Raw genomic sequence first — 12,215 nt, forward strand, 5'->3', positions numbered from 1 at the left:
TTCAGCTGGGTCTAATTTTATTATTTACATCGTATTGTAAGGGGCAGCACATTTTATGAGCCCATAACAAGACATCAGCAGGAACTTATAGGGCATTACCTAAGTTTTAGACTACAGTATATGTTCACATATCACAGCATCCAAAATATTTCCCTGAGAATTTACTAATACATTACCTGGAGTTTTCTGTTAAAATAATACCTGCCTTTTCAACTAGACATTAAAGGGGCCATCTGACTCTGCTAAAAATAAATGAGGCCTGGATATGGTCTTCTCTGAAAGAATAAACATAAAGCACAGTTCGGTGACCTGTAAGCAAACGACACATGACTGTAAGGTCAGTCGATCACTTGATGTTCGTGTACAGGACATTATTGCGACAAGTCGTAGGTTGCAGCAGTGACCTGAGCACAAATGGAACATTACCATTTCTGGCAAGGACTGAAACTGGCAGGGACCAGGCTTTCTGCACAAAAGCTTAAGACCAGTATAAGAAAAGTTATGGTTATATTTATTTTTCTAAATGAGACAATATCCAGGTCTCATTGTATTTGTTGTAGTAGCACAAAAACATATTTAACCATTCTAAGGATTGGACTACTGTCACTCATGGTCACATGGTGATAAAGTGGCAGAGCTTCTCTATGCTCTTTCAATGTCTAGTGGCAAATCTTAGCAGAGGTGCAAAAAATGCTTTACTAAAAGTTGACTTTGATTTAGTATACACAAGACATTCATGTCATTATACTAATAAAATTCCAATGATGGTTATTCAATATCTTCAGTACTATTTGTCCAAGCCTGCTACACCTGATAGATGTCTGCCTTTACGTGTGTAAATATCACTGGTGAATAGGCAGAATCTACAGAAAGCTCAAAAATGGGAATGGTGTCCTTGAAGGGATGACAGTGGCCTCACTGAAGAGGAGAGATCTTTAAAGGAATCATAACACGAGACTCCATGTTCCGCACAAGAGGTACTATAAGAAACAGGAAAAAAAAAGTAATGAACTTGTCATTATAAAAGATATTATGTTAGAATATTATTTAACAGCTATCATTCATGGTCAATAACCCTCCAAAATGAAAAATGGGGATTCATTTCAATTAAGGAAAAGAACTAGTAACAGTAACCCGGGTTACACAAAACACAACAGAAATAAAACATTAGAACCCATAATGATCAAGCAATAGCCTCATGTACATGGAATGTCTGCCTATCATATTACTCTGTAGGTTTATTATAATATTTTCACATAAATTGGCAAAAAAACTCCCATTTTATTACTATATACTGTGTGACGCATAGATTAACATATCAAAAATAACTTTTTTCGAGATCAAATTAAAATAATTTGTGAACATTAAATAAAAACAAACAAACAAACAAACAAGAAAAAAACCCAACAGGCTAGTTTTGCATTTTAATAGGTATATCGGTGGTTTATTCCACCCTAACTGGGAACTTACAGTATCTCACATTGAGGCCACATATATTCAGACAACTGCAGTTTGTGTCAGATATATAAGCACAACAAAACTGGCACCCCTCTTAAAAATCATCAAAATTATGCCCTCTGATATGTTTTGCTACAATACCGGCATCAAAAAGAAACAGTTTAACTGAAAAATAATAAGGTGCGTGTACCTGAAATAAATCCAAAAGAAAAAAATTGTGTAAAGTACACTTTTCTTAAATCCACTAAATGTTAAATAGACTAGCACCAATAAGACTAGGTGCTTTAGATACAACAGGGTCTCATAAAACGAAGATAGCACATAACATGGTGGTATGGTGTGGTGAAAAAATAAACCACTGAGGTCAAACCCCTTACTAATCTAGTTCCAGCCCAGTATCACCCATGCAAGGGCTAAGTGGATCAAAAACAAAGAGTAGAGGGTAAATACATACAAATCCACACACACCACTACACATAGCCACTGGTTATAGGCAAGTAAAAGACCAACCACAAATGTCAGACTAGCCACTAACTTGGAAGTTTACATGACAATCTCACATATTAGCAAATACCGGTGTCTTCAGGGCTTATAGGGGTATTGGCACAGTGGATGCATTATTTGGACATTATAAACCCTTCCTTTTAGGACCTAGGAATGTGTATGTAAGAAAGTGCCAATTAAATCCTCCCTTTTTCCCTGGATACCTCCCTACCTATACGTTAGCATTGTTGTCAGCCGATCAGTTGCCCCATCTGCGCTCTTCATCCAATGAGAGCCAACTTCCACATGCTGTTATTGCACAAGCGCTCTCCCCAAGTAGCTTTCTGAGAACAATCTACAGAAGGGCAGAGGTGCAAGAGAGTTGCTAGGTCCCGTGACTTCAACTGCGCACACACTCCCTCCCAACATCATTCTGAGGACAAGTCTTGAAATCGCAGGAGTGCACATAGTCAGGTTCTCAATGTGACATCAATTACCCATGCTCCCTTTCTCAGCTTCGCTCGGAGACCAAGTCCCAAATATGAAGTAGGTAGGACTTCTACTGATATTTATAAGTGCGAGTCCCATTCTCTGTCTAAGTAGCACTACAAGCAACTTAGACATTATTGTTGTACCATTAACTATGGGACTGCCCCAGAGTGGAATATAGCACTCTGCTATCTCCAGTACTCCTACAGACTATAAACAGACTGTCCAGTTCAGATGGGGGTGTGGACCCATTCTCTTGTTCGGTGAAGGATCAGATAGTTATCACCTATCCTGTGACTAGGAGGGTCACGTTTTAATGACATAAATCTAATATCAATTTTGAAATTCTGCTCCCATCCCTTAATACCACTGCATTAAAACCTGCCCTGAGTTGTGTATACTAACTAAACTTTTTGATTATGTGACCAGTCACACAACTCTACACATCTTTTGTTATAAGATCCAGTTGAAAACTGAACACTAGTTAAGTAGCACCATGTTTAAACCAATTCAGATACCCTACAGGTGCAATATACAAGCGTGGCTTAAAATGTGTATGAGTAATACTTGAAACTCAGTTACATAGTTCATGAGTTTATACACTCAAAAATTTTAATACTCATTTGAATACTTAAGGTTGCATTTACATTTTAGAAACTCATGTGAGATAATACTGAAGTACCTGTATAATAGACATTTTCATCCCAGCCTCTTTTGGTCCATGCAGCTTTCCTTGTTTCTTCTCTGGACTGTAGATCCTTGTAAGCTAACAAATAGATAATAACAGACAGATAATTAGTACATCTAAAGATGTGAAGTAACAAACAATCCAGAGGACCTCCAGTCCAAATAAAACTCACTATGCAAGACCTTCAAAGCTGAGCATTTGTGCTAACTACTAACTAACAACTATTACAAAGTTACCATCAGCTGTCATGGCACAGATACAATGGACCTACTCAGGTTCCCCATCTCTAAAAGCCTTCTAGCTTAGTTAACATAAGTCACTCCTCTCACATTTCCTATTAGTACACTCCTATACACTACCTTTTCCAGTGCGGAGCCTGATGTAATGACAGGTCTTCATTAACATCTAGTTCTCTATCTATTCTAATAAGCTCGGAGGGAGCAAAAGACGGCAGTATTTCTCGATTTTAACTTTCTTATACTATTCCTCTTAGGACGCAGCCTGCAATTCAATGAAGTTTATAAACAGTATAGGCTAGAGCACCTTCTAACCTTGAATTTACACATGAAGTTGCATATCCCATTAGTGAATCATTGGGCCAGACCAAGTTTTCATAAATCAATAGTACACAATGAATATAAGAAACATAGTATTATTTCTTATTGAAAAAAAAAAAAAAAAAAAAAAAAAAACAGTCTCATTCTCCTCTTATAAGGCTCTTCTCTTCCTTAGTTGCATAGAATAGTCTCCATACTCACCTTATATACAAGTCTATGGAGACGTATGGAGGAGACCATTAACTGATTTATTTCTTTATGCTGAGTAGTGGAAGAGACAGCAGTGTCAAATGAGCTCTCTCTCCGTGTAATGCTCCATGCACACAACCATGTTTTTCATCCATACATTGTTTTAACAGATCTGGATTGGATATGGACCCAATCATTTCTATGGCCCTATACACGGCAGCAACAGACATTACAAAAGGAAAATACAAAAATAAATACCTGCCCGGCTAGGCTCTAACTGAACATAGAATAGGTTACCTCACCTAGAATAACAGAAATCCAAAAGCCAGTACAATCATTCAGGACACAGCTCCAAGAATATGACCTGTTTGCTCTCTAGCCAAGCTCTGCCAGTGTTGCTGCTGGAGCTGGCTTCTCAAGCCTCCTTGATGAGCAGACTCTCTGCAGCTGAGTCACTGCCAGAACATCCCCAAAGTGTGGACTGGAGGGGGGTGGAATAACAGGTCCCACTACCAATCCTACCTGTCATTACTAAAAATCCAGCCCAGTACTGAGCATTTACCAAAATGCTCAGCAGACGAAAGTTGTCTGCTGAGAACAAACATTCCTTCTGGAGTTTTCTCATCTCACCCACCTGAGTAGTCTGGGCGAGATGTACACCCCCTCCATTACCTGACCAGCCATCAGCTTGCTCTCTCACACACACACAGTTTGTATATATACCCCTAACAGAGCTTGTATATGTATATAGCCCTAATAAGGTTTCTACAAATAAGCCTCCCCAGGGACAGCTTCACCCTCATCAGACCGTACAGCTGTGTACACGTCTGAGGATTTCACAAATCAATGTTCCCGTAGACCTGTATGTAAAAAGCAACTTGTATATTAGAATTATTACACTATTCATTTATGAGAAAGTGTTTTAGGACTGGAGGTACTCCTTACCCATTAAGATTGCAGTATTCAGTTATGTTCTTTGACCGAAATTAAGTGTATACCATCCATATATATATATATATATATATATATATATATATATATATATAATTTTTTTTTTTATTTTAATTTATTTATTTATTTTCAAAGTACAGGCTGTTCTGGTTTTTGGATTGCCAAATCTAGAGAGGTTGAATTACTTTATATAGGCTCTAATAACTAAAATGTGTTTTGTGTTGCATATATCTATCTATCTATCTTCATTTTTCAAACATTGTTTTCTTCTTTTAATGAATAGTTATGTGAATTACACTTTCATTGTATGGAAGTAGTTCCATAAGTCCATGCCTTCAATCGTCATCATCTGAAGCCATACTTTCTCTTTAGAATTAACAGGATGACAGTAAAGCGCAAAGACTTTTACCCTTAGCTTATTGTTGTAGAATTGGCACTAGCAGCTCCTCTGACCATCCTTAAGTACAAATGATAAAGAAGCTAATTTGCCACTAAAGGCTTAACAAGTGACCTGTACTGGTTACTTGTATGTGTCAACAGTAAGATAAGAAAGGTCAACGGCTGAGACATCACCCCATAAATCAAGCATGGGCTATTACCACACATTCTGTTTTAATGCTTCAATTCCTTGTAAACTGCCTCTGGATTAATGATGTACAATACTCATCCTAAGGGTGGCTAGACTGCATCGCCAATACACAGCTGCTGTTTCAGAACACTATTTTATTATTCCGATCACTTGTACAAGCCAAAGATGAAATATGGCAAGGCTTCTCAAACATCAATTATGTGCCCCACATTTAAGAACAACACCACACCACACTGTAAGGGTGAGTTTACACTGAGTTTTTTGAACGCAGCATTTTCGAGACAGAATCCGCTTCCAAAAACTGCTCCCTTCTCTACCATTCACTTCAATGAATGTCAGGCAGAAAAAGAAGAGTTCAGACCTATTTTCAGGCAGATTCTGCCTTGCAAACCACATTGAAATGACAGAAAAATAATGTAAAAATTTTTTGCAGTGGTCTTTACCTCCAATTTTAATAGGTTTTGCAAGGTAGAGACCGCCTGAAGGTAGTTTTTTTTTCTTCAAGATGAAAAATGAGCTACTGACTCCATTTGAAATGAAGGCACTTTTTTTTTTTTTTTTTTTTTTAGATTTTAAAATATGAACACTACTTATTTTATTGATCCTTGCAAATCTCCATTTCCTGGTCCCCATCTCACATGCAGGAAATGGCTCAGAAGTGATCACTGAGCTAGTTGCTTAGGTGGGTCATGAAAGGGCATTTCCTGTTGTCAAGCCAAGGAAATAGGAAGCGGAGAGTAGCAAGACCTGGGCAGTGTGAGAATAGCAGTGGTGGAGGATTGATATATTCAAAATGTTCTGGCCTCCAAAAAAAAACACCATTAAGTTTTTATGAGAAATACATTCTTTAAAAATTAAATATATATTTGTATAATTAAATTCACAATTTGTATGAATCAATACCTCAATTGAGGCTGTATTTGCTGCAAAAGGTTGACCAACACCATATTAAAAGATATTTTGATGATTTTTCAAAGGTGTTTCCATTTTTTTTGTTCACCCCCTGTACTTTTATGTGTGTTCTAGGGAAAGGAGGGTGATTTGAATTTTTAATACTTTAATATTTTTTTACTTTTTTTTTTTTTTTTGCATTTATTAGACCCCCTAGGGGTTTTGAACCCCAGGGGGTCTGATCACTAATGCAATGCATTACAATGCTAATGCATTGCAATACATTGCAAAAAATTGTCATTTCTTTTGCAGGCTGCACAGAGCAGTCTGCAAAAGAAAATCACTGCAGACCGGCTGGGGAGCCTTTACAAGGCCGGTACAAGCATGCTCCAGATGCCGGCGATCACCGGAAAATGGCGGTGCCCATGCCCCGCCGGGAAAATGGCGCCTCAGTCAACTTTGACCAAGTTGCCGGAGGTGTTATTGCAGACACCGACCGGAGGCATTATCGCTGGGTGTCTACTGTGTAAAACAGTAGACACCCAGCAGCTATTGCAGCAGCCCGACTCCCGGGCGGCCTCCATAGTTAAACACACAGCGTCCGCCAGGGGCCGAAAAGTATTGTCCCGAGGGCCACAGTTGGCCGGCGGGCTGCAAGTTTGAGACCCCTGTTCTACATCATCTCATTACTGGAGTAAAATTGTGACACATTGTGCAACAGATTTATCAGATACAACCCAAACAGGCTAACCACCGCCATTTTCCTATCCACTTTTTACAGTGAAGTGAGTGGTGTAGAAATGCAAAAAAATAAAATCACAAAATGTTTATGCAAATTAGGCAAAACTGTTTCAAAAGTATAATAAAAATAAATTTTATTTATATAGCGCCAACATATTCTGCAGCGCTGTACAATTTGTAGGGTTCAAATACAGACAGAAAGATACATTACAAAGAAAATCATTTCACACAATAGGACTGAGGGCCCTGCTCGCAAGAGCTTACAATCTATGAGGTAAAGGGGTGACACAAGAGGTAGCAGGGGCGGCATTGCTTATGCAGAGGTCAGACACTTTTGTAATAGAGGTGACTGTCATTACATAAACATAAGACTTTATGAGCCGTCGACAGTCGTGTCCTTTAAATGTGGATGGAGCTTGGACCTATAAAGTTAGCATGAGATGACATCATATCATGTGGGGAAATGTGGGAGCGGGGACAGAGGAGGGTTAAGGGTTTACGTTAGACATTGTGATAGGCTTGTCTGAAAAGAGGTGTCTTTAGTTTGCGTTTGAAACTGTAAAAATTGGGAGTTAATCTGATTGTCCGGGGTAGAGCATTCCAGAGAAGTGGTGCAACTCGGGAGAAGTCTTGTATACGAGCGTGGGAGGTTCTGATAATAGAGGATGTAAGTGTTAGGTCATTTAGTGAATGTAGAACATGGGTTGGGCGGTAGACAGAGATGAGGGAGGAAATGTAGGGAGGTGCGGCATTATGGAGAGCCTTGTGGATGAGAGTGATAACTTTATATTTTATTCTATATTGAATAGGCAGCCAATGTAACGACTGGCACAGACCCGAGGCATCGCTGTAGCGTCTAGCCTGATAGATGAGCCTGGCCGCTGCATTCAGAATAGATTGTAGAGGGGAGAGTTTAGTGAGGGGAAGACCGATAAGTAAGGAGTTACAGTAGTCAAGGCGAGAATGAATCAGAGAGACAATAAGTGTCTTTAGTGTATCTCTGGTAAGGAAAAGGTGTATTCTGGAGATGTTTTTGAGGTGGAGGTGACATGAACGTGCGAGTGATTCAATATGAGGGGTGAAAGAAAGGTCTGCGTCAAACATGACCCCGAGGCAGCGGGCATGCTGCCTAGGAGTTATAGTAAGGCCCGAGACTACAATGGATATATCAGGGACAGATCTATTAGATGGTGGAAACAGTAGTAGTTCAGTCTTAGAGAGGTTTATTTTCAGATAGAGCGAGGACATGATATTTGAGACAGCAGAGAGACAGTTGCTGGTGTTCTGTATGAGTGCAGGGGTGATGTCACGGGAAGATGTGTATAATTGGGTGTCATCAGCATAAAGATGGTACCTGAAGCCAAATCTGGCAATGGTTTGTCCAATGGGGGCTGTGTAGAGAGAAAAGAGCAGGGGGCCTAGGACCGAGCCCTGAGGAGCCCCAACAGCAAGGGAAAGAGGGGAAGAAACAGAGCCTGCAAATGATACACTGAAAGTGCGGTCTGAGAGATAAGAAGAGAACCAGAAGAGCGCAGTGTCATTGAGGCCAACTGAGCGGAGCATAGTGAGGAGGAGTTGATGGTCAACAGTGTCAAAAGCTGCAGAGAGGTCCAGAAGAATAAGAAGAGAGAAGTCACCATTGGATTTAGCCATTAGGAGATCATTGGAGACTTTTGTGAGAGCCATTTCAGTAGAGTGCAGAGCGCGGAAACCAGATTGTAAGGGGTCAAGCAGAGAGTTAGCAGAGAGATAGCGGATTAAACGAGACTAGACCAGGCGTTCCAAGAGTTTAGAGATGAAGGGGAGGTTAGAGACGGGTCGATAGTTAGCAGCACAGGATGGGTCCAGGGAGGGTTTTTTCAATAGCGGAGTTATAACAGCATGCTTGAAGGAGGATGGGAAGATTCCAGAAGAGAGAGAGAGGTTAAATATTTTAGTAAGGTAAGTCGTGACAGCAGGTGACAGAGATTGGAGAAGGTGTGAGGGGAAGGGGTCACTACTGCAGGTTGTAGGGCGAGATGAAGAAAGTAGTTGGGAGACTTCCTCTTCTGTAACAGGTTCAAAAGATGAGAATGGACAGTCTGAAGTGCAGTTGGTGAGGGGATCAATGCCACCTGGGGCTTGGGCAGTAATTTCCTGACGGATCTTATCAATTTTATCATGGAAATAAGTGGCAAGGTCATCGGCACTAAGGTCTGTGAATGGCGTCTGCACCTTTGGTGTGAGTAAAGAGTGTAAAGTTTCAAAAAGCCTTTTAGGGTTGCTGGAGAGAGAAGAGATGAGGGCAGTGAAATAGTCTTGTTTGGCAAGGTAAAGGGCAGAACTATATGTTTTAAGCATAAATTTGAAGTGGAGGAAATCTGCAGGTGAACGTGATTTTCTCCAGAGACGTTCGGCAGACCTAGAGCACCGCTGAAGAAATCGTGTCTGTGGCGTGTGCCAGGGCTGCTGCCTCCTATGTGGGACTTTACGAGTGGAGGGGGGAGCCACCTCATCCAATGCATTTTTAAGGGTTTCATTATAGTGACTGGTGGCCAGATTGGGACAGGAGATTGAGGAGATAGGGGACAGAGAGGACTGTAGAGTATCTAAGAGGTGCTGGGTGTCGATAGTACGCAAGTTCCTATATGTGTGTTGGGTAGGTGTATCTTGTGAAGGGGAGAGGGCACTGATGGTGAGAGACAGAAGATTATGATCAGAGAGGGGCAGAGAAGAGTTAGTAAATTTAGAAACTGTGAGGAGTCGATGGAAGACAAGATTAATCGTGTTTCCACCTACACGTGTGGCAGAAGAAGAACATTGTAAAAGACCAAGAGAAGTGGTTAATGAGAGAAACCGTGAGGCAGCTGGGGAGTGAGGGGTATCAACAGGGATGTTAAAGTCACCCATGATGAGGGTAGGAATGTCACTGGATAAAATGTGGGGAAGCCAAGAAGCAAAGTGATCCAAAAATTGGTAGGGTGAGCCAGGTGGACGGTAGATCACAGCTACATGTAAGGAGAATGGGCGGAAAAGTCTGATAGCATGGACTTCAAATGAGGAGAATGTGAGTGAGGGTACCGGTGGAATGGCCTGAAAAATGCACTGTGGTGACAGAAGTAAGCCTACCCCACCACCCTGCCTGCTGTCAGGCCTAGAGGTATGTGAGAATTGTAGGCCACCATGAGACAGAGCAGCAGGGAAGGCTGTGTCTGCCTGCTGGATCCAAGTTTCAGTAAGGGCGAGCAGGCCGAGGGATTTACTAAGGAATAAGTCATTAATATATTCTAGTTTGTTACACACTGAGCGGGTGTTCCAGAGAGAGCAGTTAAAAGAGACAGGGGAGGGGTGAGGGGAAGGAACACGGTAAATATTAATGAGGTTTGTAGGCCTTCTATGTGTGCAGGAAGAAGAGTTAGTGAAGGAAGGAGGGCCGGGGTTAGGAGAGATGTCTCCAGCAGCTAGGAGGAGTACTATACTTTCTGATTTTTAATTTATGCCAGAACTGTTGCTTTGATAAATTCACCCCATGTCAATTTTTTTAAAAGTTATGCCCCAAAAAGTATTTAACCTCTATCCATATTGACTGCTGACAGTCTGACCACTGGGACCCCTCATTGATCCTGAGAACAGCGAGTTTGTCACTTAGTGAATGGCGCGCTGATTCTCTTTCATGGGAGTGCAAGAGATTAAATTAAATGGAAATGTGGCTAAGTCAGTCCAAGTAACATATAATCAGTCTTAATGCACAATGGAGGGAAGAGGGGGGAACCCTCTATTCTCAGGATCAATGGAGATCTCAGCAGATCTCCTTAATTAAATGAAACAAAATGGTGGTCAAGTTTAAAAATTTGCTTTAAAGGGATTTTTTTTTCCCCCTACAGAAGAAACTTACGGCATATTCACAAAATATACTATAACTGTCTGAAAAATACAGGTCCAATTTCTTGGTCACACACCCATTTTCAAAATGAACCCCCCCAATCTCCATTTCCCAGCTCCACCTCGCACACCATGAAATACAGACTTGTCCTCTCTGAGCTCCACATTTTCATTAACTCCTACAGGAATTCATGGGAGTTATGGAAACAACGAAGCTCACTGTTCTCCACATTTTCCATTAACTTCTAAGGGCGTGATGGAAACCGTGTAGGACATTGAACATAGGACCATTGAGGACAGTCTGGATTTCAGAGATATGACCTACATCTCTTAGACAATTATGGTAGGACCAGGCAATTATGACCCAAATCAAAATTTGGCAAATAATCAGGCATTTTATCTTGGAAATTATTTATGGCATACCCCTTTTTAAACAACGCTCCTTTTATAGTAGAGAATCATGTGTTGGGTTACCCTGCAAGATTCGTCCGATGATTAAGTTTGGATTGAAAAGAAACTGCTATTATACTCAAGTCAAAGGGACCCACAATATAATGATCAGAGGGCCCGGGAAAGGGGGGCGTGGTAATCAAAAATAAAATGCACAGTTACTCACCTCTGCTGAGTTCTGGCACGAATCCCTGGTGTCTTCTGCGCTTCTGACCATTGAAGCCTGTGATTGGGTCTCAGCTGTCGCATACTTCAAATAGTGTTGTGACACTTCTGCCTATGTTTCAAGGCACCATTGAACAGCCGAGACCCAATTACAATCCTCAGTGGTCCCTGACGTCAGTCAGAAGTGCCAAAGACTGCAGGAAGTCGTGCTGGAGCCTAGGAGAGGTGAGTAACACTGTTTTTTTTTTACATTTCCTCACTTTCCCTGGGCCTTCACAAATTATACACTGGACCCTGATATCTGTTTCCAATATGGACCGGTTCAGTCCAAACAGAACCTCACAAGTATTAGCCTAACAAAAAAAAACATTACATCAGTTATCCTGGTTGATGTTCAGTTTGTTATTTTTTGATGAATCGCCCAGCTCTAATTTAGGGCATTTTCTGAGCATAGGCTATAAGTGTCTTTAGTGGGAAAACACTTTTAAGGGGAAATATGTGATTATAGTAACTAATAGTCCTTACCCCACAGATGATGCACTACATACAGCTCTCCAATTTGAGAAAAAAATCCACCCACGGCTTCTTGATTCTCCTGACGATGCTTGATAGCACGAGCCCTTAATGCAACAATAAAAACAAATAAAAATACTGTCATCAAAAATTCCTCAGCACAACTAGTTAAAAAAAAAAATACCGTAAA

At 40.8% G+C, this 12,215-nt stretch overlaps 1 protein-coding gene across 1 annotated transcript in view; it reads right to left on the reverse strand.

Moving 5' to 3' along the window:
- The window catches only part of NIPSNAP1 (nipsnap homolog 1), a 28,700-nt gene continuing 16,485 nt past the window's right edge, over positions 1-12,215 (reverse strand). The window contains exons 8-10 of the mRNA XM_075276619.1: positions 12,038-12,132; positions 3,113-3,196; positions 1-980 (exon numbers count right to left, since the gene is read on the reverse strand). Of these exons, the coding sequence (XP_075132720.1) occupies positions 916-980; positions 3,113-3,196; positions 12,038-12,132 (244 nt within the window). The 3' untranslated portion in view covers positions 1-915. The remainder of the gene's footprint in view (positions 981-3,112; positions 3,197-12,037; positions 12,133-12,215) is intronic.

This window comes from Leptodactylus fuscus, chromosome 1 (genome assembly GCF_031893055.1).
Source record: "Leptodactylus fuscus isolate aLepFus1 chromosome 1, aLepFus1.hap2, whole genome shotgun sequence".
NCBI classification, from domain to species: domain Eukaryota; kingdom Metazoa; phylum Chordata; class Amphibia; order Anura; family Leptodactylidae; genus Leptodactylus; species Leptodactylus fuscus.